Source organism: Lacerta agilis, chromosome 14, assembly GCF_009819535.1.
Source record: "Lacerta agilis isolate rLacAgi1 chromosome 14, rLacAgi1.pri, whole genome shotgun sequence".
NCBI lineage: Eukaryota > Metazoa > Chordata > Lepidosauria > Squamata > Lacertidae > Lacerta > Lacerta agilis.
In genome coordinates, this window is record NC_046325.1 from 51,656,690 (window position 1) to 51,684,623 (window position 27,934).

General features: G+C 45.0%; 1 protein-coding gene across 3 annotated transcripts in view; it reads left to right on the forward strand.

Moving 5' to 3' along the window:
• The window catches only part of GRK3 (G protein-coupled receptor kinase 3), a 119,719-nt gene that overhangs the window by 75,112 nt on the left and 16,673 nt on the right, over positions 1-27,934 (forward strand). For all 3 annotated transcript variants that reach the window (XM_033169457.1, XM_033169455.1, XM_033169456.1), the window contains exons 9-12: positions 3,522-3,621; positions 18,342-18,420; positions 24,625-24,755; positions 25,888-25,982. In XM_033169457.1, the coding sequence (XP_033025348.1) occupies positions 3,522-3,621; positions 18,342-18,420; positions 24,625-24,755; positions 25,888-25,982 (405 nt within the window). The remainder of the gene's footprint in view (positions 1-3,521; positions 3,622-18,341; positions 18,421-24,624; positions 24,756-25,887; positions 25,983-27,934) is intronic.

The window sequence follows — 27,934 nt, forward strand, 5'->3', positions numbered from 1 at the left end:
ACAGAAGCAATCAATCCAGCAGATTCCAGAGTAGCCACCATGACCAAGACCAAAGAGCTGTCCAAGGATGTCAGGGACAAGATTGTAGACCTGCACAAGGCTGGACTGGGCTACAAGACTATTGCCAAGCAGCTTGGTGAGAAGGTGACAACAGTTGGTGCAATAATTCGCGAATGGAAGAAACACAAAATAACCTCCCTTGGTCTGGGACTCCATGCAAGATCTCATCTTGTGGAGTTTCAATGATCAGGAGTCAAAATGATCAGGAGACCAACACAGCATACCAACACGGCTACCTACCTGTAAATGATCAGGAGAACAGTGATGAAGCAGCCCAGAACTACACAGGGGGAACTTGTCAATGATCTGAGGGCAGCTGTGACCATAGTCACCATGAAAACAGTTGGTAACACACTACACCATGAAGGACTGAGATCTTGCAGAGCCCACAAGGTCCCCTTGCTCAAGGCAGCACATGTACAGGCCCGTCTGCAGTTTGCCAATGCACATCTGAATGAACCAGAGGAGAACTGGGTGAAAGTGTTGTGATCAGATGAGACCAAAATCGAGCTCTTTGGCATCAACTCAACTCACCGTGTTTGGAGGAGGAAGAATGCTGCCTACAACCCCAAGAACACCATCCCCACCATCAAACATGGAGGGGGACATATTATGCTTTGGGGGTGTTTTTCTGCTAAGGGGACAGGACACCTTCACCACATCGAAGGGATGGTGGACGGGACCATGTATAATCAGCCAGGGCATTGAAAATGGGTCGAGGATGGGTATTCCAGCATGACAGTGACCCAAAACACATGGCCAAGGGAACAAAGGAGTGGCTCAGGAAGAAGCACATTAAGGTCCTGGAGTGGCCTAGCCAGTCTCCAGACCTCAATCCCATCGAAAATCTGTGGAGGGAGCTGAAGGTTTGAGTAGCTACACATCAGCCTCAAAATCTTACTGACTTGGAGAGGATTTGCAAAGAGGAGTGGGACAAAATACCTCCTGAGATGTGTGAAAACCTGGTGGCCACCTACAAGAAACGTCTCACCTCTGTAATTGCCAACCAGGGTTTTGCTACCAAGTACTAAGTCATCTTTTTGCAAAGCGATCAAATACTTATTTCACTCATTATGATGCACACCAATCTCTGACTTTTGTATTCTGGGTTTCTAGGGGTTTTCCTGTTGTTATTCTGTCTCTCACAGCTACAATAAACCTGCCATTAAAATTATGGACTGGTCATTTCTTCGTCAGAGGGCAAACGGGCAAATTTAGCAGGGGATCAAATACTTTTCCCCCTCACTGTATATGTGAATGTCCAGTTTTGTCTGAGCAGGTACCCCCACCCCAAACTGTCCTTGCTGCTTAGGCAGTCTGGATTTTGCTATGGGCTCTGGTCCCTTTCCAAAGGGGCTGGATCACCTCTTGCAAAATGCATTTCCGTTTCCCAGACTGTTGTTGGGAGAGAACAATGGCCTCTTGAGAAAGCATCCCTTAGGCAATGAGAATTACACCAGGTTTGGGAAGGCAGAGTGACGTATAAACCGAAACTCTCAAGCAATATACGTGGGATAATTGAACCAGAGGAATTGTAACTCAGTGGAACAGCATCAATTCTTGAGGGACCAGAAAGCTGGTATGGTGAAGCGCCATACTGGCCGGTCGGGAGAAGCCCCAGCTCCTGGGATCTCCGATGCTGTCAGGGGAAGGGGCAACCGTAACTGTGATACGGCCCCCGAAAAACTTCAGGAGGAGCGTCCTGAAGAGGTGGGGATCTGGCGGGTACCCTTTGCGCCTCCCCTACTCCCTGGTAAGCCCTAGTAAGGGCAGCCGAGAGCGAGCGGGGTGGTAGGTGCGGGTACTGTGGATCAGTCGCTTCCCTGGCACCGTGAAGCTGCGACAGGAGAGGGTGCTTTACTTCTCCTTAAAATTCGGACTGAAATTTGGACTCTGTGAGTATAAAAGATCTCTAAAATCTATTTTTTGGGAAATTTGGCACGGAGGGGGATTTAAAAAGGAGGTCCGCCCCCCCCATTGTGGCAAAGTGAAAGTAAAGAAAACAGCACTGCAGCTGCGGAAGATTTCTTTTAGACTGTTAAACTTTCAAGTTTGGACTTAATACCCCTCGCCCCGAAGGACAGATAGAGCTATAATAATAATAATAATAATAATAATAATAATAATAATAATAATTTATTTATACCCCGCCTATCTGGCCGGGTCTCCCCAGCCACTATCGACCAATTTCCTTGTTGAATGTGGATTACAAAATATTTGCAAATGTGTTGGCCACAAGATTGAAAAGAATATTGAAAGACTATATCCACAATGATCAAACAGGCTTTTAGCCTGGAAGACACATGAATGGAAATATTAGAAATTTAGTGGATATATTAGAAAGGTTAGAAAAGAAAATCAATACAAGAGCTATCTTGATGTTTATAGACACGGAGAAGGCCTTTGATAATATTTTGTGGAGTTTTATGAAAGAAAATGTTAAGATGGAGGTAGGTCATGAATGGACTAAATGCAATTTATTTTGAGCAAAGAGCTAAGATTGTAGTAAATAATGTGGTGTCAGAGGAAATAAGAGTTGAAAAAGGAACCAGACATGGGTGCCCGTTATCTCTCCTTTTATTATCTCTCCTGGAGGAACTTTTTTCATATGTGGTGGCCGTGCCCAAAGGTAAAAGACTTCTAGGAAAATATTTATAATGAAATGAAAAAGGTGTTGAAAAACACATTTAAAAAGAAACCAGAAGTCCTTTCACTGGGCACCCTAGGCCAGGAAATCCCAAAAAGGGATAGAATATTATTTATGTATGCCACAACTGCAGCCAGAATTTTGATAGCTAAAAACTGGAAGACAGAGGAACTACCAATGATTGAAGAATGGCAGATGAAAATGATGGACTGGGATGCTGAGATGACTGGGAAACTTCGTGACCAGAGGGACGATGCGGTGGGAGAAGAATTCAAGAAATTTAAATTGTATTTAAAAAATTATAGTAAGATTGAATTTTAGCTGTAACTTGGAAGATAAGTTAGACTGCAGATTTAGAATTATGTCAAGTGTTAAGGAATTTGGAGATAATGAATTAAGACAATGGTTAAATAAGTGGATAGGATTTTTTGTAAAATAAGGTTTATATAATGTAAAGAAATTACTAAAGATGAGAGACAATGAATGCAGGAAGGGCAGACATGAGGAAGTCAATCCACAATGTTAAGGAAAGAAGCAGTTGAAATGAATTTTTTTTTGTTTTTTATTGTAGTTTGTTTGTAATAGTAGTATTGTTGTGTATTTGTTTGGTATGTATTTTGTTGATGTTTAGAAAAAGTTAATAAATATATTTTTAAAAAAAGAACAGAAAGGTGGACCTTGCCTAAGGCAACATTCCCTGAACCTCTCCTGAACTCCCAGTTTACCTACTTTTCTGCCTCCAAACTACTAGTTGAAAGTGATGAAAACTGAATGCTCTGTTAAAGCCCCTTTCTCAACAAGTTACAATTTTCAGGTATGCAATGAAATGCTTGGATAAGAAGAGGATCAAGATGAAGCAAGGGGAAACTCTAGCCTTGAATGAAAGGATCATGCTGTCCCTTGTCAGTACAGGCGTAAGTATGTTCTGACTCTTGGCTCATTCTCTTAACATGACAGATTAATAATAATAATAATAATAATAATAATAATAGGGAAATTCCACCGCAGGGAAGGCTGGGTGTTGTATGCTCTTAATTTTTACATTTGTATTTCTTGCTTTAACAGTGGCATTTTGGTTTTACTGTAACTCACTCTAGGATCAGTATCCAATGAAGTTTAGGTTATAAATTCAACCAGTGGATTCCTGCAAGGTATTCTGTTGCCATATAAACAAATGCTCCCTTGTGTTGTGAGTTGTTGCTGCCAAAAAGGGGGTCAGCCTTCAGCTGAAAGATACCAGTAGGTGCTTTCCAGAGGCCTCTGAAATCGGGTTGGTGGCTATTCCACCTAAATGGATGAACAGAACAGCACATGAAAGCATTAGGAAGTCCTTTTCATGTTAAGCCAAAGTCAGTCTGGCTACGATAGCCTGATGTGTGGCCACATTTGAATTGTGGTGTACAGCAGTCTTCCCCAACCTGAAACCCCAGATACTAGTGGGCTCCAACTCTCACTGCCAGGGCAGGCCTGCCCATGAGGTGGGCCAAAGCAGCTGCCTTGGGTGGCAGAACACCAGGAGTGGAACCTTCCACAGAAAGCTGTGCGAGAGCTCATTTGCCCCATGAGATCTCACCAGAACTAGCCATTGTTGTTTTGCAGTCGCTGCCACATCACTCAGGTAAAGGAGGGATTGGCAAGGCAGCCCCTTCCCATTTTGCCTCAGGTGGTGAAACAGGATGTGCTCTCCTGCCCACTGCCCTTGACCTCTGGTTTCTGGGGCTGATGGGAATTGGAGTTCAACAGCATCTGAAGGGCATGAATTGCCCTGAGACCTCCGGGTATAGGGCGGTATAATAATAATAATAATAATAATAATAATAATAATAATAATAATAATAATAATGTGCCTGATGCTCAGCTTTGGCCAGCCTGTCTCAGGCAAGGATATTATAGAGCTGGATATTATAGTACAGAAAATGGCAACCAAAATGGTTGTTGGAGCAGGAGCACCTTCCTGATGCAAAAAGGCTAAAGCACTTAAGGAAAAAGGTTCCTGAGGAAGGTCATTAAGGAGGTTTGTGAAAGTAGGCATGGGGTAAAGAAAGTGGAAAGCTTTTCTCTGTCCCCCAAGAGATTCAGGAGGAAATGAAGAAAGGTACTCAGACAGCACCTAATAAATTTTTGGAACTGATTGTCATGAGTTGTGGTGATGGTCACCAGCGTACATCAGAGTCCTGCAGCTGGATCAGACCAAAGGCCCATCTAGGCCTATCTTCCCAGGAGTCACCCACATACCTCCAAGAAGTGTGCAGGCAAGACATAACTGCAACAACACCCCCCTTATTCTCCCCAGCACTTGGGACCCAGAGACATCCCACCTCTGATACTGGAGATAAGATGCTGCCACCAGGCAGCCTTATCCTCCTCTTTGGATTTGCCTTGCCCACCTTTCAAAGCTATCTAAGTTGGTGGGTTTGGGTTAAAGGCTGCAGCGAAGAACATAGCTCAGTTGCAGAGGACATCTGATTTGGATGCAGATCCCAGGCCCTTGAATTTCCAGAGCTGAAATCCTGGCCAATCATCGTTAACAGTACTGAGCTCGGTGGGCCAATCATTTGACTTGGTGTAAGGCAAATTCCAGCACAGCCAGCACCATACCATGTAGTAACTTAGATGACTTTAGGCCATTCTATGAAATGCTGTCCATATGGAACCTCCCTACCCAGAGGCAGTGTGTTTCTGCACACCAGTGGCCAGGGAGTTGCTTTCTGGCCTTGCTTATGGGCTTCATGGAAGCATCTGAAATACCTGGGAGGACTGTCACATGGAAGATGGAGCAAGCTGCTCCAGGAGGTAGGACTTGAACCAACAGATTCAAATTAAAAGAGAGAAGATTCCGAGTGAACATTAGAAAGAACGTTCTGATGGTAAGAGCCATTTTGACAGTGGAACCGATTCTCTTGGAAGCTGGTGGACTCCCCTTCCTTGGAGGTTTTTAAACAAAGGTTGGATGTCCTCCTGTAAGATTCTTTAGCTGTGATTTCTGCATTGCATGGAGTTAGACTAGATGACCCTTGCTGTCCCTTCCAACTTTGAAGTTTTATGACATTATGATCTGGTTGCTTTGATCCAGCAGGACTCTTCTTCAACCCCTCAGTACTATAATAAAGGACTTTATACATTGAAGGACACTACAGCCATGATATGCAACAGCGGATAGAGCATAGCTGTCAACCCCCCCTTTTTTGCGGGAAACTCCCTTATTCCAATGCCGTTTCCTGCTGCTATCCCGGATTGTTGATATCCCTTTAATTTCCCGGATTTCAAAGGAAGCAGCTCCTCTCCCTCCCTCTGCCGGCCAGGGAGGCTCCTCAGCTGCGTTGCTCGGCTGCATTGCTCCCCAATAAGGGGTCTGAGACCGACTGGGGGCAGAGGCTGTTTTCTGCCCAGCTCGCAGGTGATGAAGGGTTAAAGGCTGCAGCGAAGAAATCCCGCCTCCTGCGTGTAAGGATTGGATGCTGCAAGCCAGGAGAGCAGAACAACAACAACAAAAAAAACAGCCTTCATTGCTGTGGCTGCCACTCACTGGTCTCTCTCGGAGCTCCTTTGACTACCAGCTGACAGATAGCAAGCAACTCCCCCAAGAAGAAAAAATTGACAGATTCTGAGGCCTGCTAGGGGTTCAGTGAGCTGCCAAGATTAATGAAGGCTTTACTCTGTATTCCCCACAGCAATGCCAGTTCTGAAAGGGTGTTTAGTATGGTGAGAAAGATAGTTACAGAGAATAGGATGTCATTAGAAAACAGCACTGTAGAAACAGTGCTTTGCTTGCATGTAAAATCAACCACTCTGGCCCAGCCCACAAATACACTCCTTCCAAAAGAGTGTTAAAGGATGCAAAGCCTGCAACACATTTGTATAATAAGTCATTAATGGATGCCAGAGAGCCAAAAGAGTGAACCTGATCAATCCCCCCATGAAGAATTGACACTTTTGAATTGTGGTGCTGGAGTCCCGTGGACTGCAAGAAGATAATCAAACCAATCCATTCTTTTAAAATATATATATATATTTTATTAAAGATTTTCTTGATTTACAGAGGTGTGTACAATGTCTCTCTCATATTTTCCTCCTCTAACATTTTAACAAATCAGTTTCAGTTATTGAGACATTGGGAAGAAAAGGGAGGAGGATGGGGAGATGGATGGGGGTGGTGTCCATTCTGAAGCACATCGGCCCTGGCTGCTCACCGGAAGGACAGATCCTGAAGCATTGCATGAGAAGAGAAGACTCCCTGGAAAAGAGGCCCTGAGGTGGGGGAAAGATGATGGTGTGTAGCCTGGTGTAAATTAAATTCTAGCCTGGGGGGATTACCGCTGTGTGGACTGTCCCTGAGAACCATAGACTGTCCCCAAGACAGGTGAGGGTGCCGATCCCATATTTTCAAATCCGAAAGTTGACATTTATCTTCAGGACCCAGTTGGCTTACCAGCATTTGGAGAGGCAAATTTCTTGTTTTACATCAGCCCCGTCCTTTCCTGTGGTTGTGACCCAGTGTCTCTCCTGTCACATAACAAAGCTAAAAAGATACACATGTCAAGTGCACACACAGCACACAACTCCAAATGCTCCTTTCTGGGCTGATTAGGAAACACATGTCAAAGTGGCAGCATCTTCAGAGAAAAATAACCTTGTTACGTCAAGCCAAAAGTAGCTCTGATTGCCATAGTTACTGGGGATGTCGGCAGAGAAGTTGATTATTATTTTTTGTTCTCAGTGACTCCGTTCCAAATGAATTCACGATTTCCTGATCTGTAAAAATGTGTGTGCTGGAAAATGAAACTAGGATAGTGAATAAGAACATAAGAAGAGCCCTGTAGCTGGATCAGGCCTGTGGGAACATTTATATAATATAGTAGCAGAGTTAAACGTTCTTTATTTAAACCTGCACAGCAGCAAACGGCTGCTGACTCCTTTGAATCTTTCGTCCTTTTCTTGATTGTCAATCCCTTTATCCGCCTCAAAATAAAGATACACATGAATCTAATTAATAACCAAAGTAAAGTAATTTACTGACAGATTCATTCATGTACATATTTAGGTTACAAAACAAAAGATATAAAGTATATTAGTGAGTCTCTTAACAAATCTTTAAGCAGCAGCAGCCTAACTGACCAACAGACCAAAACTAACTGACACAAAATGGCAGTTGGTCCTCCCTTAAAATGTTGACTGACATATCCCACATGCCAAAGGGGGCCCATCTAGTCTAGCATCCTGTTCTCACAGACGCCAGCCAGATACTTCTTCTGGGAAGCCTGCAAGTGCTGCAGCAGCCTCCCCACTGGTGGTTCCTTGCAACTGGTATACAGAGAGGCATACTGGCTCTGACTGTGGAAAGAGAATGCCATCATGTGGGGGTTGAATATGGCAAAGCTGATGAGAGTGGAGTCCAACAACCTCTGGAGGGCCAAAGGCTGGTGTCAAGGATACCCAGCACTGAGAGAAAGAGAGAGAAGTTCACTCGCTGGATCATCACCTTGTCGTGGTGAGTGGGCTTTCTTGTACTCCCAGCACGGTCACCCAAGGCAGTGAGGTCAAAGGAGAGGAGCTAGACGAAGGATGATCCAAGAAGTCCTCAATGGCAGAACAGGCAGAAGATAACAAGTGGCATGTTACAGTGGCTGATGAAGGCTGCAGCAGGTAAGAATCTACCAGTCGTCATGATACTCACGCCATTGGAACAGAGCTGTACTGTGAAGGCTGTGTAGATCAGTGTGCGCTGATCTACACACAAAACAAATTCACACACAGGGGTATTCCAAAAACCCATCCCAAACTCAAACTCCAAAAAGTCCCATGGCGATGGTAATGGGGACAGGACCATCAAATCTGGAGGCCCCTAGTCAAAGCAGCACATGGGCGGTGGATTCTGACTCAAGGAATGAGGCAGTTGAGCAGCTTGGCAACTGTACTGAGCAGTCCTACACATTCTTCTAGAAAGGTCTACCTGAACAAGAATGTTGAATAAATGGAGTAGGCTTTGCTATCAAAAACCATCTTGTGAAGACAAAATAAAAAATTCATTCCAGTAGCACCTTAGAGACCAACTAAGTTTGTTCTTGGTATGAGCTTTTGTGTGCATTGAAGCTCTTGCCAGAAGTCCCTACTGGCATTAATGAGTGACTTTCAACCTTTCAAATAAAACTCGCCAAAAACCTACAGGCTACTATTCTAAGCGCTTAGGTACCAACACTGGATGCCGATGAAGATATTAAAATCACCAAGAGGATAATTTTATCCTTATGCGTCTCTGATAGGATGGTATCCAGCTGAGAGTAAATTTTTTCTTTAATGCAAGAGTTGGGTGAGATTTTGATCTGTGGCCTGGCACTATTAGGAAAGAAGGAACTGGCAACAGCAACCAGAATGGAATCTTACTTTTGTTGATATGTGCACTGCACAACCTTGTTATTACCAACACACTCCTTCAACTGTGTATGTATACACACACACACACACACACACACACACATATATATATTGAAGGCACCCTTGGTCAAACCACTGTCACCTCTTAGATTATGTAATCGTCCGAGCTGAAGATCGTCATGATGTGCTCCTTACCAGAGCTATGACGACTGCCAACAACTGCTGGCCAGATCACCAATTAATACGTTCCACTTTGGCCGTCAAGAATTTACCTCAACACAGGCTTCAAGGAAGGAAACCAAGGCGCAAAATGAACACTCAATCCCTTCAAGATCCTATTAAGCGGGATTGCTTCCAAACAACTCTTAAAGACCATCTGCTTTTGGAGTTCACTGATAACATCGAGGAACACTGGACCAAGCCTGTGAACAAACTATTGTATACCAAACCAAGAAACACCAGGACCGGTTTGATGAGAATGACGGTGAGATTGAACACATTATTGACAAGAAAAGGAAGACCTTTCAGATCTGGCAAAGAGATAGAAACTGCACCACTAAGAAAAAAAATCTATGCCAACGCTAAGGCTGAGGTTCAAATAAGAACCAGAGAACTAAAGAATACCTGGTGGATTAAAAAAAAAAAGATGATCCAGCGTTCGGAGATAAATGTCCGTGCTGATATGCAAGAACTGAAAGCAGAAATGAGAAGAATGACTGCTACATTAGAAAAAGTAACAAAAATAGCAGAGCATGCAAAAGAGGTAGCAGAAGGAAATGCAAATAAAATAGAAACCTTGACAAAAAGAATTTCGCAAATGAATGATAGACAGCGTAGAAGGAATTTGAAGTTCTCTGGCATTTCTGAGGACATTGGAAATAAGGACCTGGAAAAGGGGATGTTTGAATGGCTCAAAGAACAAGGAATTGTAATTGAGCAATATGAAATCGAGAGAGTGCATCGTCTGTTTACACCACGAGGAGGCTCCGGAATTCCCAGGGATGTAATAATGGCATTTACAAGGGAGAAGTTAAGAGATCAAATTTATAAATCTCTTCGACAGAAAGCAGACCTGCAGTTTAAACAGCGAAAGGTCATAGTAAGACAAGACTTCTCTCCAGAAACGCTGCAAGAAAGGAAACAAATGCAGCAGTACGCACAAGCTCTATACAAACATAAAATCCTCTTTTCCTGGGCCTACCCTGCTACATTGGTGGTCTATAAAGATGGCAGGAAATACTCGGCTAAGAACCCTGACGAAGCAAAAAAAATGCTAACTGACCTAGAAGTTGGAATACAAGGACGGATAGAGCAAGAACTCTCAAGTTCGGAAGAACTACAGGAAGACCAACAGGGAGAACCTAGTGAACAATCTCCAGTGCAGAGACAAGAGAGTAAAAGAAGACGGCAGTCGGGAGATGAAGGAAACAGCAAGAAATAATAAATACTAGAGACAATTTAAAACGGGCTTTTGTAAATACATTTAAGGACATAAACTTTCCAGGAGTGAAGGGAGAGGAGTGCAGTCCTCTAAGAAACCATGAGACAGGGATCATGGAGATCCCTATCTGAGTCTCAGGGGGGAAGGGAGAGGGGGATTGAATGGGACGGAACTGGAAATACAAAATATGTACACAGAAGGGTTCAAAAAATAAATGGTAGTCGGGACAATGGATAGATCTTTAAAGGTTTTATCGCTTAATGTTAACGGGTTGGCCTCAAATATTAAAAGATATAGGGTACTGACATTGGCAAAGAAGATGAAAGCGGATATATTATGCCTTCAGGAGACACATAGAGCTAAAGCAAATAATAGACCTTTGTTATGCTCTCAGCAATGGGGCTTAATAGAAGAATCAAAAGCGACGAACAAGGCTAGAAAGGTCGCTATACTATGTAATGCAAATCTCAGGCCAGAGGTTCTGAGCCGGAAAAAAGATAATGATGGTAGATTTATATTCTTAAAAATCAAAGTGTCACAAAAAATCTTTACAATAGCTAATATATATAGTCCAAACACAAGACAGAAAAAATTTATAAAGAAAATCTTGAATAAACTGCAGCTTTACGCTGAAGGGGAAGTTATCGTTACAGCAGATTTTAACTGGAATATAAAAAACGATAACACATTTAGATTATCTAAATGGGGATTAAAGGATGTGTTTGAGATGGGTAATCCCAGCACTAAACCTACTTTTTTTTCCAACAGACACAAGAGTTTTTCTTATATCGATTACGTGTTAATTAAAGATGGGAATGAAATTAGTGTTAAAACGGCAAATACTATGGGAATATGGATATCAGACCATGCTCCAATATTTGTGGAGCTGGGGCTGGAAGAAGATGGGAAAAGTAGGAGATGGCGGTATAATAATCTAATAATGGCAAAAGAGATTGATAGGGAATATATCAGAAATCAAATTGACTGGTACTTTAAAGAGAATAATGGCTCAGCCGAGATCCCGGTAGTGTGGGACGCTTTCAAAGCTGTTATAAGAGGACATTGTATATTGAAAGAGAATGCTATTAAGAAGGAGTGGTACTCTGGGAGACAGGAAAAAATTAAAGAGATTGAATTTTTGCAACAACAGCAACAGGTTAAATATCTAAGGAGTAGGAAGGAGCAGTTAAGAAAGTTAAAACAGGAATTGGATGAGTTGGATATAGTTGCGGTGTGGAAGAGAGATAATATGATCAAAAACGATTTTCAGAGAACCTCAATAGGATCATATAAGAGACTTGCAAACTATTTAAAGAAAAGAAGGGATAAACAGAGGGTGAAGGCCATTAAGACCAGAAGGAAAACACTCACACAAAGCTCTAAAGAAATAAGGAAAGAATTTGCAGAATTCTATCAATCTTTATATACAGAAGAAAATAAAAATATCAGTAGGGAAAGCTTAGGGTTTAAAATTGAAGAAAGTGATAGATTGAGACTGAAGGAGGAAATCTCTCTGGAAGAAATAGAGAATGTAGTTAAATCATTTAAGAGTAAGAAATCACCAGGATTAGATGGAATTACTGCAGACTTTTTGCAACAACAGCAACAGGTTAAATATCTAAGGAGTAGGAAGGAGCAGTTAAGAAAGTTAAAACAGGAATTGGATGAGTTGGATATAGTTGCGGTGTGGAAGAGAGATAATATGATCAAAAACGATTTTCAGAGAACCTCAATAGGATCATATAAGAGACTTGCAAACTATTTAAAGAAAAGAAGGGATAAACAGAGGGTGAAGGCCATTAAGACCAGAAGGAAAACACTCACACAAAGCTCTAAAGAAATAAGGAAAGAATTTGCAGAATTCTATCAATCTTTATATACAGAAGAAAATAAAAATATCAGTAGGGAAAGCTTAGGGTTTAAAATTGAAGAAAGTGATAGATTGAGACTGAAGGAGGAAATCTCTCTGGAAGAAATAGAGAATGTAGTTAAATCATTTAAGAGTAAGAAATCACCAGGATTAGATGGAATTACTGCAGACTTTTATAAAGAAACAATTCATATCCTGGGCGCAGAACTAAAAAAAGTATTTAATAATATCCTAGAAGGGGGGAAAGCCCCAGATACCTGGAAACTAGCGGAAATAGTAGTGATTGAAAAACCACAAAAGGACCCTACAGAGGTGGGGTCATACAGACCAATCAGTCTATTAAATCAAGACTATAAGATATTTACAAAGATCCTGGCAAGACGATTGGAAAAGGTACTACCTAAAATAATTAAGGAAGATCAATATGGATTTGTTAAGGGAAGATACATAGGCCATCCTATAAGAAACGTATTAAACGTACTAACAAGCAGGGTAAAAGGTAAACTGGTGGTTTTAAAATTGGATGTGTATAAGGCCTTTGACACGATTAGACATAAGTTCTTATGGAACATCATGCGGGAGGTAGGATTAGGAGAAAACTTTGTGGAAGCAATCCGAGAAGTGTATAGAGAAGGGAAGGCTGTGGTCAGAGTGAACGAGGGGGTTTCAGATCAATTCAATATACAAAGAGGAGTTAAACAAGGATGCTCACTCTCACCGCTACTATTTGTGTTGGGTATGGAGTACTTGGCAGACAGGATACGAAATTCAGTAAGGATAAAAGGATATAAGAAAGGAAAGGAGGAAATCAAGTTGAACATGTATGCAGATGATATCCTATTATTAATAAGAAAAAAATTAAATATTTGGGGGTAAATATCATAAAAAATATTGCTAGGATTCCAGATGTAAATTACAAAGAAGCATGGAGGAAGATCAAGAAGGATATAAAATCATGGAAAAATAAGAATTTATCTATTCTAGGTAGGATTAGAGCAGTTAAAATGTTTCTGGTACCGAAATTATTATATTTATTTCAAGTAATTGCACTACCCATTAGGAAAATATGGTTCAAAACATGGAATAAGGTATTTAAAAATTGGATTTTTGGAAGCAAAAGAGTTAGAACCCCAGACATAGTAAATTACTCACCGCAAGAAGAGATGGGATGGGGAATACCAAACTTAGAATTTTATTACGAAACATTTCAACTGAAAAATTTAATAGACATTGGATATAAGGATAGGACTAAATGGATTAGGCTGGAAAATGAAATAAATGAAGGAATAGGAAGAGAGGGGATATTTATTAGAGATATTAATTTGGCTTGTAAGAAGACAATAGGACCAAGAAAATCTGCGCTAGGAATCTGGAAGAAATGGAATACGAAATGGATGCCAACTCTCTCAAAATGGATGCCGTTAAAATACTTGCTGGAGAGTCAGGGGGAACCGGGCTGGTGGAGGAGATTGGAGGATCGGGGATTTGTTATATTGGGGAATATGTATGATGATGAAGGGAGTTTAATTAAAAAAAATGTTTTTTTGGAAAAAATAGGAAAACAATATTGGTTGAAAGTGGAAGGACTTTATGATTTGATAAAAACAGAAAGAGCGGAGGAGATGAGGAGGACGGAGATGAAAGTGGATATGGTGTTGAACAGAAGACAAACGACAGAGAAGGGGATAGCGGGGATAAAGAAAGAATGATAAGAATAATCCAGAGTAAATGGGAGCAGGAGGGTGTTATTCATCAAAGTGTAGTCCAAGAATTGATGAAGAATATAAATAATATTAAAATAGAAAAGTTTAAAGAATTAAGTAGAAATTTTTTATTAAAATGGTATAGAACTCCGGCACAAATGGCGTATATAGTGAAAGGGTTTAGTCCCAAATGTTGGCATTGCGGTCAGGAAAAAGGATTTTATTCCCACATGTGGTGGGAATGCAGTCTGGTTAAGGAATATTGGCAAAAGATTACAAAGGTAATTTCTGGATTATTTCAAATAAATATAGAAGTGAATAGGGATTTACTATTTTCGGGAATACTGGGAAATAACAAAGTAAAAAGTAATATGCAAGAGCTGTATAAGATTATGATTCTAGCCGGAATGGCAGTTATTGCACTGGGATGGAAAGAAAAGGCAAAATGGGAAAATGGAATGATTATGTTTTTGAATACGTACAATCTGAAATATTTGCACAGATAGCGGCAGAGGATAGTTGGGAAAATAAATGCCAAAGAATTACAAATAAATGGGCAATTTACAGGAATTGGATAGAAAGGGGTGAAGCCAACCCAAACATACAAGCTCGAATGAACAGACTGTGTACATGGATAAAGATCTGAAGAACGAAGGTCTGTCCAGAGGGGAGGGTGGGAGGGGAGGGGGAGGGGAAAAAAGGTCTATTGGAGATGTTTGAGAGTGCTACCTTGTTTAGTGGCTGTTTTAAATGACGCATTTGAAATGTATTAATTGTATTCTGAACTTTGTGCATATCTTATTGTACGATGATTCTTTTTTCTGTAAATCAGCTGCAGATTTTTGTTAAGAGGTATTTATATCTTCTGAATAAATAGTTCATTTAATTAAAAAAAAAAGATATCCAGCACTTAGTTGACCCTCATGATGCACAGAGTTTCTTTAAAGCCACAAAGACCATCTGTGGGCCAATAAATCATTTTACACATCATTTGGGAAGACAGGTGAACTAATGGCAGTGTACTGAAAGAAGCAAAGACCAACTGTGTTGAAGCAGTGATTCTTCAACGTCAACTTCATTATACTGGCCATGTTGTTCAGATGGCTGATTATCATCTTCCAATGCAACTACTCTCTCTATTCAGAACTTAAAAATGGAAAGCGTAATGCTGGTGGTCAACAAAAGAGGTTTAAAGACTCTCTCAAGGCAAATCTTAAAAAATGTAGTATAAACACTGACAACTGGGAAACACTGGCCTGCGAGTGCTCCAATTGGAGAAAAGCCTTTATCAAAGGTGTCATGGGCTTTGAAGATGCTCGAACTCATGATGAAGGGGAGAAATGTGCTAAGAGGAAGGCACACTTGGCAAACCCTCACCGCGATCAACTCCTGCCCAGAAACCTATGCCCCTACTGTGGAAGGATGTGTGGATCCAGAATTAGTCTCCACAGTCACTTACGGCCTCTCTGTTAAGACCATATCGATGGAAGACAATCTTACTCGGCTATGAGCGATTGCCAAAGAAGAAGAAAGAAGTGTGTGTGTGTGTGTGTGTGTGAGAGAGAGAGAGAGAGAGAGAGAGAGAGAGAGAGAGAGAGAGAGCAGAACAGGCCTAAAAGCAGGAACCTGAGTGTGGAGGAAGTTCAATATTAGCTGCCTTCCAGGAGATATTGTGTTAGTTAGCTGAGCGAGCTCAGCCAGAGACCCATTCCTCTGGGAGGTCCGCCTGGTGCTTTTCGTCAGCAGGTAAAGGCTTATCTCGCAGGCCTTTGGTAGCCTGAGTTGCATGCCAAAGCTGGCTATGACTGATGAGGAGGGGCTGTTTTTGCATAGAATTGTACAGTTTGAAAGGGACCCAAAGGCACCCCCTGCAGTGCTTTTTGTGTGTTGTACAAAATGTTCATGTTTTATATGATTCCCTTCACCCCATCTCACTATGGTGTAACACGTTTATGTCTGTGTTTTTAAGTTCAAGTTGTTGTGAAACTAATAAATTGAAGAAACAATAATGATATTGACCTTGAATGGGGTGTCTTCCTTTGCAATGCTTTAGAGCCCTCCAGATACTCTAACTGGCTCCTGGGGTCGCGCCATGTATTGTTTAGCAGCTCATCTCCTTTGCCAGGCCTGCCAGCCTTTGTTCAGCTCCTCTCTCCTGCCTTCCATTCCCCCGTCCATTCAGTGGAGCTTATCTGAGCAAGTTGAGAAACAAGTCCAGGACCCACCAGGTGCCTTGTCACAGGCTCCTCTGTGCCTCACAATGCTGGCGAAGGGGCAGGGGGAGCCCAACATCTGGGCCTCAGTTAATGTTTAATAGAATATTTTATTTTAATATTTTGTTAGAAGCCACCCAGTGTGGCTGGGGAAACCCAGCCAGATGGGCAGGGTGTGTGTGTGTGTGTGTGTGTGTGTGTGTGTGTGTGTATATATATATATATATATATATATATATATATATATATATATTATGTCACTTATTGGAAAGGAAATTCCTTTGTCAGCTGCAGCAATTCAGAGAGGGAGAGGTTTGCAATAGGGTGATTTGACCAATGGAGGAAAGAAAGAGAAAAAAATACTGAATGGTGGAGAGAAGTCTGTGTGCAGGGGACCGATGAAGCACTACCCGCCCGCCCCCCCCCCAGCCCAGCAAAGAGGCCCCAGAGAAGGCCTGCTGAGTGAAACAAATGAGGTTTGTGGGCAGATGGGCCTACTGTCACTTTGGTACCCTAATCCATGGCACATATTTAACTGGGCTGGAAACTTAGGAAGCTGCCTGATACTGTCAGGCAATTGACCCATTCAGCTCAGTGTTTTCCACTCTGACTGGCAGCAGTGTTCCGGGTCCCTCCCAGCCCTATCTGGAGATTCCAGGGAAAGGTTAAAAGGGGCAACAGGAATCATCAAGGGGATTCCAGCAGCCAGGCTCTTCTGATGTTCTCTGCCACTGAGTCCTTCCTGTAAGGGATCCATTGAGTTTCAGGAGAGTTATGATCTTATATAGGAGTACACAAGCCCCTTCAGAGAAACTTCAGACCTGCTGCCTACATTTGTATTGGGAAGTTGAGGGCAATGTGTGGAAATGACTTTTACTTTATGCTTCTTTTATATTTCTGTCCCCTCTTATCCCAAGGCCCCAGGGTGGGCATCTCTATTTAGCTGTACATAATTTTATCCTCACAATGATCCCGTGAAGGAGGTTGAATGCATACGGGTAAATGATTGATGAGACTCACTGCCAAAAGATGTCATGATGGCTGCCAGCTTAGAGGAATTTAAAAAGGGGGAGGGGAGTGTTAAACCAATTCATGGTGGAAAAGTCTAATAAGTGATGACTAAGTGGAACCTCCAGCTACCTCTGAACACCAGTTGCTGGTTAGTTACTGTGTGAAACAGCAGACTAAGGTGTGTGTTATGATGCAAACCTGCAGTTGAGATTCCTGTGTTGCAGGGGGTTGGTCTAGATGACTGCCAGGGTCCCTTCCAACTCTACAATTCTTTGATTCTATGAATCCATAAGCCAGGCTTTCTGAGGTGGACTGTACATCTGAAAACTAAATGGACAGTGGGTCATGGGTCTGAGCCACTGTTCTAGTCTGGGCACATGTAGGCTGGGACTAGGACTGGAGGATGTCAGTTGGTAGCAGGTCCCAAGTCTGGCCAGCTCTTCTTCCCCCTTGAACATAGGGGGAAGTTGGCCTGGAGAAGAGAAGACTGAGAGGTCTTGATCTTCAAATGTCTAAAGGGTTGTCAGATGGAGCAAGCTTGTTTTCTGCTGCTCCAGAGGGTAGGAAGCATACAAAGGGATTCAAATGACAAGAAAGAAGATTCCAACTGAACTTCAGGAATAACTTACAGTGGGTAAGAGCCATTTGACAGTGGAACGGACTGAGAAGGTGGTGGACTCCCTTTCCTTAGAGGTTTTTAAACATGTTGGATGGCCACCTGTCCTGGATGCTTTAGCTGTGGTTCCTGCAATGCAGGATTTTGAACTAGATGATCCTCAGGGTCCCTCCCAACTCTACAGTTCTATGGTTCTGTGAACTAAGGATGCCTCTAGGCAGGAATCGGGACTAGGCAGCACAGCATCCAACTCTTTCAGAGGCTGTTTGGTCTCCCAAAGGTTTGCTACTTCTTAGTACCAAAAGCAAACCAGAAACTTGTACCTTGTGCCTACCTGCTGGATCCAGGAGGGGCCGGGAAGGCAGTATCTTGCTTGACAGAAACCCTTTGCTCTCTCTCCCGCCCCAGGACTGCCCTTTCATTGTGTGCATGACTTACGCCTTCCACACCCCTGACAAGCTGTGCTTCATTCTGGACCTGATGAACGGTAAGGAAGATCAAGTGGGAGATCTTGGGGTGGGAATATGAACAGATTGCTGTGCCAGGTTCTGAGCTTTGCAAATGGAGGCACGTTCTTGGAGGACAGTCATGGGCTTTCACCTCCCTGCTCTGCTAGCCAATGTTGGAAACAGGGTCAGATCCAGCAGGGCCATTGCAGTGTTCCTGACTGCTTTCTTTGATTAATTTTGGGAGTACATATGGGGGGGTCTTCAATACAGTTTGGGGGTGGTCCTTGTAAGGTCTGTGTGGTGGTGTCTCACGAGTAACGAGGCAGGAGCCCAACCTATCTGTTTACAGGTTTATTGTGCAAACTATTTACAGTGCAGAGCTACAAGGTACATGTCTGTCTCAGTCACTGGCAGAACCCTTCCGGCTCTTTCCCCAGCATAAGAACTTCGGCACCCCAAGTCTCCTCCTACCCTCCTTGCGTTTCACTCCTCTGCGCAATTGGGGCAACAGAAATGGTGTGCCTCCCTCCTGACCAGCCGGGCGAGGTGAGTGCAGGGTCTCTGTTGCATCCCCAAGCCCTCTCCCTGCCAGACTCCTTGTTTGCCGCTCCTGGCTGGATGAGGCGCTAGGGCTCTCTGTAGCATCTCCAAGCCCTCCTCGCCAGGTTGGCCCCTTCCCCTTCCTCCCCACTGGAGGTGTAGCTTTCTGTGCTGGGGAAGAGGTGCTGCTGCGCAGTTGGTGTTGGGGCTCCCTGTATCCCAACAGTCCCTCCGGTCCCCTCAGCGGGCCAGGTGGCAGTTCCCTGACAGTCCTCCAGAGCATCCCAAGGATGAGCAGGTTCTCCACCAACACTGAATCATTGCTTGAAATTTTTAGATTTTTCTCCTCAATCATGCATTCTCTTAAGTGGCTTTTGCTAGGATGAAGTTCTCTTTCTTGGGAGGCTGGTGTGGTCCCTTCCCTCTGTTGTGTTCCCTCTGTTGTATTGACCAGAGAGTGTTCTCAGGCCTGAGCCTGCATAGTCCTGGTCACTGTTCCATTCCCACCACCCCTGCTGCATGGCTGAGGCCCAGGAGAGCTGCCTGGTAGGCTATGGAACACAGTGGTTCCTGTGTTGCTTCAGGACTGGCAAGGCCCTAGCAGAGCAGCCGCTAGTTTTAGCTAGTTTTACTGCTCCTTTCCTCCCAGTCCCAGATCTAGGGCATTTGAGGAGCCCTTCTTCTTCCTTATAAGTAGGGTTTGGTCCCCCTCAGAAGTAGGGGGGCTCATGCTGTCACACAGGCAGACGTCGTCATGTGCTGCTGGGGATTTTCTGAAGCAAGAGGGTCAGGCCATTGGCCTGACCAGGTGTGCATTGGTTCCCCCTAAACCTGTGCAGGGTGGATTTGATTTAAATCACTAGTCAGTAAGGCTCAGGGTGGATTTAAAAAAAAAAAAATCTGATTTAAATTTTAAAAAATCTGATTTTTTAAAATTTAAATTGGATTTTTTAAAAAATTTAAATCAGATTTTTAAAAAATCTAAATCCACCCTGAGCCTTACTGACTAGTGATTTAAATCATGATTTAAATTGGTTTGATTTAAATCAAATCCACCCTGAACCTGTGGTTTCCTATAATGGGGTTTCTTCCTGGGTGGTGTCCTCCAAAGAAATGCTGATGTCTGTTGACTTCCCCCTTAAGTGCTAGAGCTAGAAATAGGGTGGTCTTCTTACTTGTCCAACACTGGCTTCTGGACCGGCTAGAGGGGTTGGGAGCTGGGGGCACTGTTATACAGTGGTTCCGCTCTTTCCTCCTGGGCCGTGTTCAGAAAGTGGTGGGGGGGGGGATGAGTGTTCAGACCCCTGGGCTCTCACTTGTGGGGTGCCTCAGGGTTCTGTCCTCTCCCCCATGCTTTTTAATATCTATATGAAGCCGCTGGGAGAGATCATCAGGGGGTTTGGGTTGGGTGTTCATCAATATGCAGATGACACCCAGCTCTACCTCTCTTTTAAATCAGAACCAGTGAAGGCGGTGAAGGTCCTGTGTGAGTGCCTGGAGGCTGTTGGAGGATGGATGGCGGCTAACAGATTGAGGTTGAATCCTGACAAGACAGAAGTACTGTTTTTGGGGGACAGGAGGCGGGCGGGTGTGGGGGACTCCCTGGTCCTGAATGGGGTAACTGTGCCCCTGAAGGACCAGGTGCGCAGCCTGGGAGTCATTTTGGACTCACAGCTGTCCATGGAAGCGCAGGTTAATTCTGTGTCCAGGGCAGCTGTCTACCAGCTCCATCTGGTACGCAGGCTGAGACCCTACCTGCCCGCAGACTGTCTTGCCAGAGTGGTGCATGCTCTGGTTATCTCCCGCTTGGACTACTGCAATGTGCTCTACGTGGGGCTACCTTTGAAGGTGACCCGGAAACTGCAATTAATCCAGAATGCGGCAGCTAGACTGGTGACTGGGAGTGGCCGCCGGGACCACATAACACCGGTCCTGAGAGATCTACATTGGCTCCCAGTACGTTTCCGAGCACAATTCAAAGTGTTGGTGTTGACCTTTAAAGCCCTAAACGGCCTCGGTCCTGTATACCTGAAGGAGCGTCTCCCCCCCATCATTCAGCCCGGACACTGAGATCCAGCGCCGAGGGCCTTCTGTCGGTTCCCTCACTGCGAGAAGCAAAACTACAGGGAACCAGGCAGAGGGCCTTCTCGGTAGTGGCGCCCGCCCTGTGGAACGCCCTCCCGTCAGAAGTCAAGGGAATAAACAACTACCTGACATTCAGAAAATATCTAAAGGCAGCCCTGTTTAGGGAAGTTTTTAATTTGTGACTGTATTGTATTTTGGTATTTGTTGGAGGCCGCCCAGAGTGGCTGGGGAGACCCGGCCAGATGGGCGGGGTATAAATAAATTATTATTATTATTATTATTATTATTATTATTATTATTATTATTATGTACTGCCAGGATGGTGGTGGAACCCAGCAGTAGCTCACTGGACTCACTCCCAGACTGCAGTGTTTTTAGGGAAGGTCCTGGAGTCCCTGACAGGTTCAGCCACTGATTAATGTCTACAGGGAAGGGACTTGAGTGTTTCAAGAAGCCCTACTTTGTCATCCCAGATGTGCTTTGACTGCTTACAGTTATTGGGCAGCCATTTCCTTTCCCCAGCACTCCATTGTGGGAAACCAAATGGCACTTGCAACTCTGCAATTAAGTGTAGAGGAATGTGTTCATTTGCTTGGGGGAGATTTGGAGGCGAGCATAGGAGGAAACTCTGCTTTGGAAGAGTGAGGCCTAGGGGTTCTGAGCATAGCTGTCAAGTATCCCGTATTGGCCGGGATTCTCCCGTTTTTATACGCCTTTCCTGCTTTTATCCCGGATGAATCAAAATCCCGTATATTCCCGGGTTGTGGGCGGGGCGGGGTGCGGCGCGCTGGCCAGGCCTTTGGGCGTTCCTGCCCGGCAGAGCCGACCCCTTCTCAGCGCACAAACTCTTCTTGCCGGGCCTGGGAAAACAAAAGGCTGCGCGGCGAGGCTCGCTGGGATGGAGGGCAGAGCACGCGACGGCTGGCTGGCAAGCCGCTCCTCTTCCTCACCCTTGGAGGAGGGCCGGCAGGGTGAGACCAAGCAGCAAAAAAAGCCCCAGTGAAGGAGAGCGCCTTGGATTCCCTCCATTCCCGGGCCCGCGCTGCCTTGGGGCAGGATTGATGGCGAGAAGCGGCTGCGGCGGTGCTTTGCGCGTGAGGGGAGGAGGAACTGGTTTGGGGGGCTTCCGGCCGCCCAGAAGGTGTTGCGAAGAGGAGGTTGGCTATGGGTAGGTCACGTCTGAAGCGTGTTCCCTCAGAATAAAGTTGCGCTGGTGTTACTGTGCGTCCTGCCGCTTTTGCGGCGTAAGCCCTATGTGGATCGTGCCCCAGCCGGCTCCCGCTCTGTGCCCATTCCAAATCCGAGGGGGGCTTGCGTCGCCAAGAGCACACACTCCCCTCACGGCTTTCGCGGCGTAAGCCCTGTGTGGATCGCGCCCCAGCCGGCTCCCGCTCTGTGCCTGTTCCAAATCCGAGGGGGGCTTGCGTCGCCAAGAGCACGCATTCCCCCCACGGCGACGCTCACTGCTTGTTTGTTGCCTGCACTCAATTCCAGAATTTACTGCTGCTATTTTCGAAAAAGAACAGCTCTGATTTGGCCTTTCATTGCCCCGGCCTCTTCAGGCCAGCTGTAACCCCTTTGCGCACAGGGGCCATTGCGCTCCGGTGTCTGGAAAGGGAATTGGTGGTGGGAGTGGTAGCAGTTACAGTAGTTAGCGGCAGAGGCGGTGTGGGGGAAGAGCGCGGACACCGTGTTCTATCTGCTCCGCCCACTTTTGCTTCTGGCTCCGCCCACCACTGCCATGTGACTGTCATAGGTGAGGCTGCTGATCCCTTATTTTCAAATCCGAAAGTTGACAGCTATGGTTCTGAGTCGCTCTTTGCTCCACCATAGCCTTGCCCATCTTTGCTTAAACTGCAGAATCAATGAAGGCAGCAGAATTCAGATTTTCCTGGCACAGGATTTGGATATGTTAAAAGTATTTTCCCAACTCAACACTTACAATGGTTGACAAAGAAAACCTTTGAATGAAAGGAGAGTGTTGAGTGGAGGCTGGGAATAGGAAGATCTGGATGTGGATCGAAAGAGGGGGGCAAGTAGAGGCCAGGAAAGGCTAGCAAATGTGGTTGCTCCTAAAATCTCTTCCTCCTTCTTCTTTGTCTCTCTTCATCCTCTTCCTATTAATGGATTTCCCTATATTCACACCGTGTTCCCTCCCCCGTAGTTTAATATTAAACTACCTTGGTACAGTGGTACCACTGTAGATTGTTGCCCCTCAGCAGTGATACATCTCCCAGGGGGCAGAGCGACTCCTCCTTTGGTGGGGAAGGGCAGGGAACCAGCAGTCCGGAGAGGCAGCAGTTTGAGGATGTTGCTGAGAGCCCAAGTGCCTCCCGCAACATTCCTTTAGAGGGGAGCACGGCACTTCCGTCGCCCCAGTTGCGCAGGGGGGGTCAAAAGGAGACAGGGGAGGAGGCGCCTGGGGATGCCGATATTCCTTTGTTGGGGTCACAGCCGGAAACCAGCACTCGCGGATTCTGCTAGTGACTAGGACGGTCATGTTTTTCTGTTTCTCTACACTGTAAATAGTCTGCACCAATAAACTGTTAAAAGACAGTTGGGACTCATGCTTGGTTACTCGTGAGCAACCGCCAGGCAGATCTGACATTGGTTTATGAACTTCATCCATTCCGGAAGTCCGTTCTTAAACCAAAGCATTCTTAAACCAAGGCGTGCTTTCCCATAGCAGCGGGGGACTCAATTTACATATGGAACACACTCAACAGGAAGTGAAACATGGTCGTCTTCCAAGGCAAAGTTCACAAACCAAAACACCTACTTCTGGGTTTGCAGCGTTCTTAATCCAAGTTGTTCACAAACTAAGCTGGTCTTAAACCAAGGTACCACTGTAGTTAAACAACTCTTCTTAAGACGTAGACATCAAAAATAAAAAACATCACAGTTAAATTATGGATAAAAATAAGATAATTGCACTCTTAGAAGTAGCTTCAATGTCATTTAAAGATCCAGCTAAGCAGATGGGTATTAAGTTCCTACCTGAACACCAACAGAAGGGAAGCTGGGCGGATCTTCCCACTTAAGAGTCCAGGCATTTGCTCTCCTGGCCCAGGAGAGACTGCCCAGCTCAATGCAGGCTCTCCAGGCTCATCGGCAGTGCTGTCAAGTATCCCGTTTTCCCCGGGAATTTCCCTTATTTCAAGCAGTTTCCCGCTGCTATCTCTTATTTTTTATATCCCTTTAATTTCCTGTTTTTTCAAAGGAAGCAGCTCCTCTCCCTCCCCCTGCTGGCCAGGGACTGGGAAGACCTCGCCTCCTTGCAGCCTCAAAGCAAGCGGGAGCCATTTCCCTCGCTTACAGGCGTCGTAGCCCATGGGCAGCGTTTCCAAAATACAGTAAGCCTACTGTGCGCATTCACACCAGTGCTGCCCACTCTTGCTTCTGGCTCCGCCCACCACTGCCATGTGACTGTCCCCGGGATAGGTGAGGCTGCTGATCCCTTATTTTCAAATCCGAAACTTGACAGCTATGCTCATCGGCAAAGGCCTGTCCTGACGCTGCTCCCCTTCTTGTAACTGAAGGTGCTGGAATTTGAGCCTGGCTTGTTCTTCCTGTGAAACTGACCTCTGGGCCCTTTCCCTCCTCCTCTTCATTTCTAGGTGGAGATCTTCACTACCACCTCTCGCAGCATGGAGTGTTTTCGGAGAAGGAGATGCGTTTTTACGCCACTGAGATCATCCTTGGGCTCGAGCACATGCACAATCGCTTTGTGGTCTATAGAGACTTGAAGGTAACTTTTACTTAGGAGATGAAAATGCCATCATGGTGCCACACAGATTTGAGGGATGAATAAATGACAAGGAGTGCCAGAGATGGATGTGGGGAACTGCAGGCTGATTTTGGAAGGAGTGAGGGATATTCATGTCACAACAATTCATCGCAGGTGCTTGCTGTAACTGGCCTGAGAGGCAAAGGCAGAATGGGGCTTAGGGAAAGTGGCTGAAAAAACTAAAGCCCTAACTATAGGGCAACGCAGGGTCCAACATGACAGGTGGGTGGGTCTCGCCACCCACCCTGCTTTGTGAGTTGCAGGACGACTGTGAAGAGTAAAACTCATGACACATAATAGGTGTGTCCTATTATAGTTAAGCTATAGAACTTGCTCCCCCAGGGAGGCAGTGATGACCACCAACTTGGATGGCTTTAAAATCACATTGGAGAAATTCATGGAGGAGGGAAGGCTATGCTCTGCCTCTGCAGTTGGAACAAAATAGGTATCTGAAGAAGTGTGCATGCACACGAAAGCTCATACCAGGAACAAACTCAGTTGGTCTCTAAGGTGCTACTGGAAAGAATTTTTGATTTTGTTTTGACTATGGCAGACCAACACGGCTACCCACCTGTATCTGCAGTTGGAGGCAGTGATGCTCCTGAAAAGCAGTGGCAGGAAAATCTCCTTGATTTCCAGGATTATACACCACACAGAGCACATCACAAGCCAAAGCATGGCCTCTGCTTCAGACTCTCGCCCCCAGCTCACTCATTTCATCGCCGTGCCACCCCCTCCGCCCTCTTTGGATTTCTAGATTGCCCTGATGCTGGCCTTTCTGTGGTTTAGGTGGGCCAAAAAATTGCATGCTTCCAGGGGTTCAAAGAGCTCTTCATCCTCTGTCTGTGCCCGTGCTTAGCATAGCTTGTGAGCATTTTGACTTTCCCCCCTCTGCTCCTAACAGGTGAAAGGTAATGAAAATGGGTGAGGGGGTGTGCAGCTGTGCCAAAAATGCAGGCCAGTGTTAGTTTTTCAGCAGGTCCATTTTCTTTTGGGGGGGGTTAAGCATGTGCACAGTTTGAACTGACCTTGTTGGTCGAACATTTCTTTGTTTCAATTGCTAAGTAACAGGTGCTTATTGATGTGATTCTAGCCAGCAAATATCCTCTTGGATGAACACGGCCACGTGAGGATTTCCGACCTGGGGCTGGCTTGCGATTTCTCCAAAAAGAAGCCTCATGCCAGCGTGTGAGTATTGTGCAAACACAGCTTCTGGCTGACACTTTGCACTGCTGTTGCTTTCTCTTTGCCAACACCACCATGATTACTATCAGGAATTTATCACTTATTTATTTATTTCATAAAATTTATATTGCTACAATTTATTAAATTTATAAGCCATTTTTTTGGCCAAGGCAACTCAAAATGACTTTCAACCAACCATATATTATTAATACCCCACCCATCTGGCTGGGTTTCCCCAGCCACTCTGGGCGGCTTCCAACAAAATATTAAAATAAAATATTCTATTAAACATTAAAAGCTTCCCTAAACAGGGCTGCCTTCAGATGTCTTCTAAAAGTCTGGTAGTTGTTTTTCTCTTTGACATCTGGTGGGAGGGCGTTCCACAGGGCGGGTGCCACTACCGAAAACACCCTTCTGCCTGGTTCCCTGTAACTTGGCTTCTCGCAACGAGGGAACCACCAGAAGGCCCTCGGCACTGGGGGTGGAGATGCTCCTTCAGGTATACTGGACCGAGGCCATTTGAATTGGGTTTGGAAACGTACTGGGAGCCAATGTAGGTCTTTCAAGACCGGTGTTATATGTTCTCGGCGGCCACTCCCAGTCACCAGTCTAGCTGCCGCATTCAGGATTAGTTGTAGTTTCCAGGTCACGTTCAAAGGTAGCCTCACATAGAGCACATTGCAGTAGTCCAAGCGAGAGATAACTAGAGCATGCACCACTCTGGTGAGACAGTCTGCGGGCAGGTAGGGTCTCAACCTGCATACCAGCTGCCCTGGACACAGAATTGACCTGCACCTCCATGGACAGCTGTGAGTCCAAAATGACTCCCAGACTGCGCACCTGGTCTTTCAGGGGCACAGTTACCCTATTCAGGACCAGGAAGTCCTCCACACCTGCCCGCCTCCTGTCCTCCAAAAACAGTACTTCTGTCTTGTCAGGATTCAACCTCAATCTGTTAGCCGCCATCTCTCACCTTTGTCCCTAGCCTGCCGGAGATCAATGACCAGTGCGACCAAGGCAGTTTCAGTCCAATGATGAGGCCTGAATCACGACTGGAAGAGATCCAAATGGTCTGCTTCTTCCAGGCATGCCTGGAGTTGTTCAGCAACCACTCGATCAATCACCTTGCCCAAGTATGGAAGATTTGAGACTGGGTGATAGTTGGCCATTTTGGCCACATCTAAAGATGGTTTTTTAAGAAGCAGTTTGATAACCATGGTGGAGTCTACCCCTTCCTGAATCTGAGCCACTTTATCTGCAGAAAGCTTTGCAAAATCATTGCAGGAGATCATGTGGCCCGTACTGGGCCCTGATGGAGCAAGTGGTTGCGTTAAATTGCAAACCATCTGAAACAGTCTCCTGCTGCTGTTTTCTGCAGATGCAATAGAGGCTGTGGAGAAAGTCTTCTTCGCCATCACTACCACCACTTGGTAGGCTCAACATTGAGCTCTAACCCGTGTCTGTTCAGCTTCAGAATGAGTTATCCGCCACCGGCACTCTAGCTGTCTCAGCGATTGTTTCATTGCCCTCAGATCCGTGGAAAACCATGAGGCTGTCTGGGCTCCATGCAATCGGAGAGGGCGCTTCGGAGCCAAACAGTCAATTGCCGTGGTTAACTCCACATTCCAGCGGGCCACCAAGGAATCAGCTGAAAGGCCATCAACATGGGATAAAGCATCCCTTACCACTCTCTGGGAACCATTTGGATCCATTAAGTAACGGGGGCGGACCATCCGAATTGGTCCCACCTCCCTGCAGAGGGGAAGGTTGCTCATATGCTGCTTGATTGTAAAACAAACACACACACATACATGCACACATACATGCACACACACAAAAAACCCCACACCCTCAATTTATTTAAAATATTCAAAAAATGATTAAAATCAGAGATGGCTAAAAACAGATTAAAATGCCCATCAACATTATGAGGCTGGGTAGGCATGTTCAAGCAA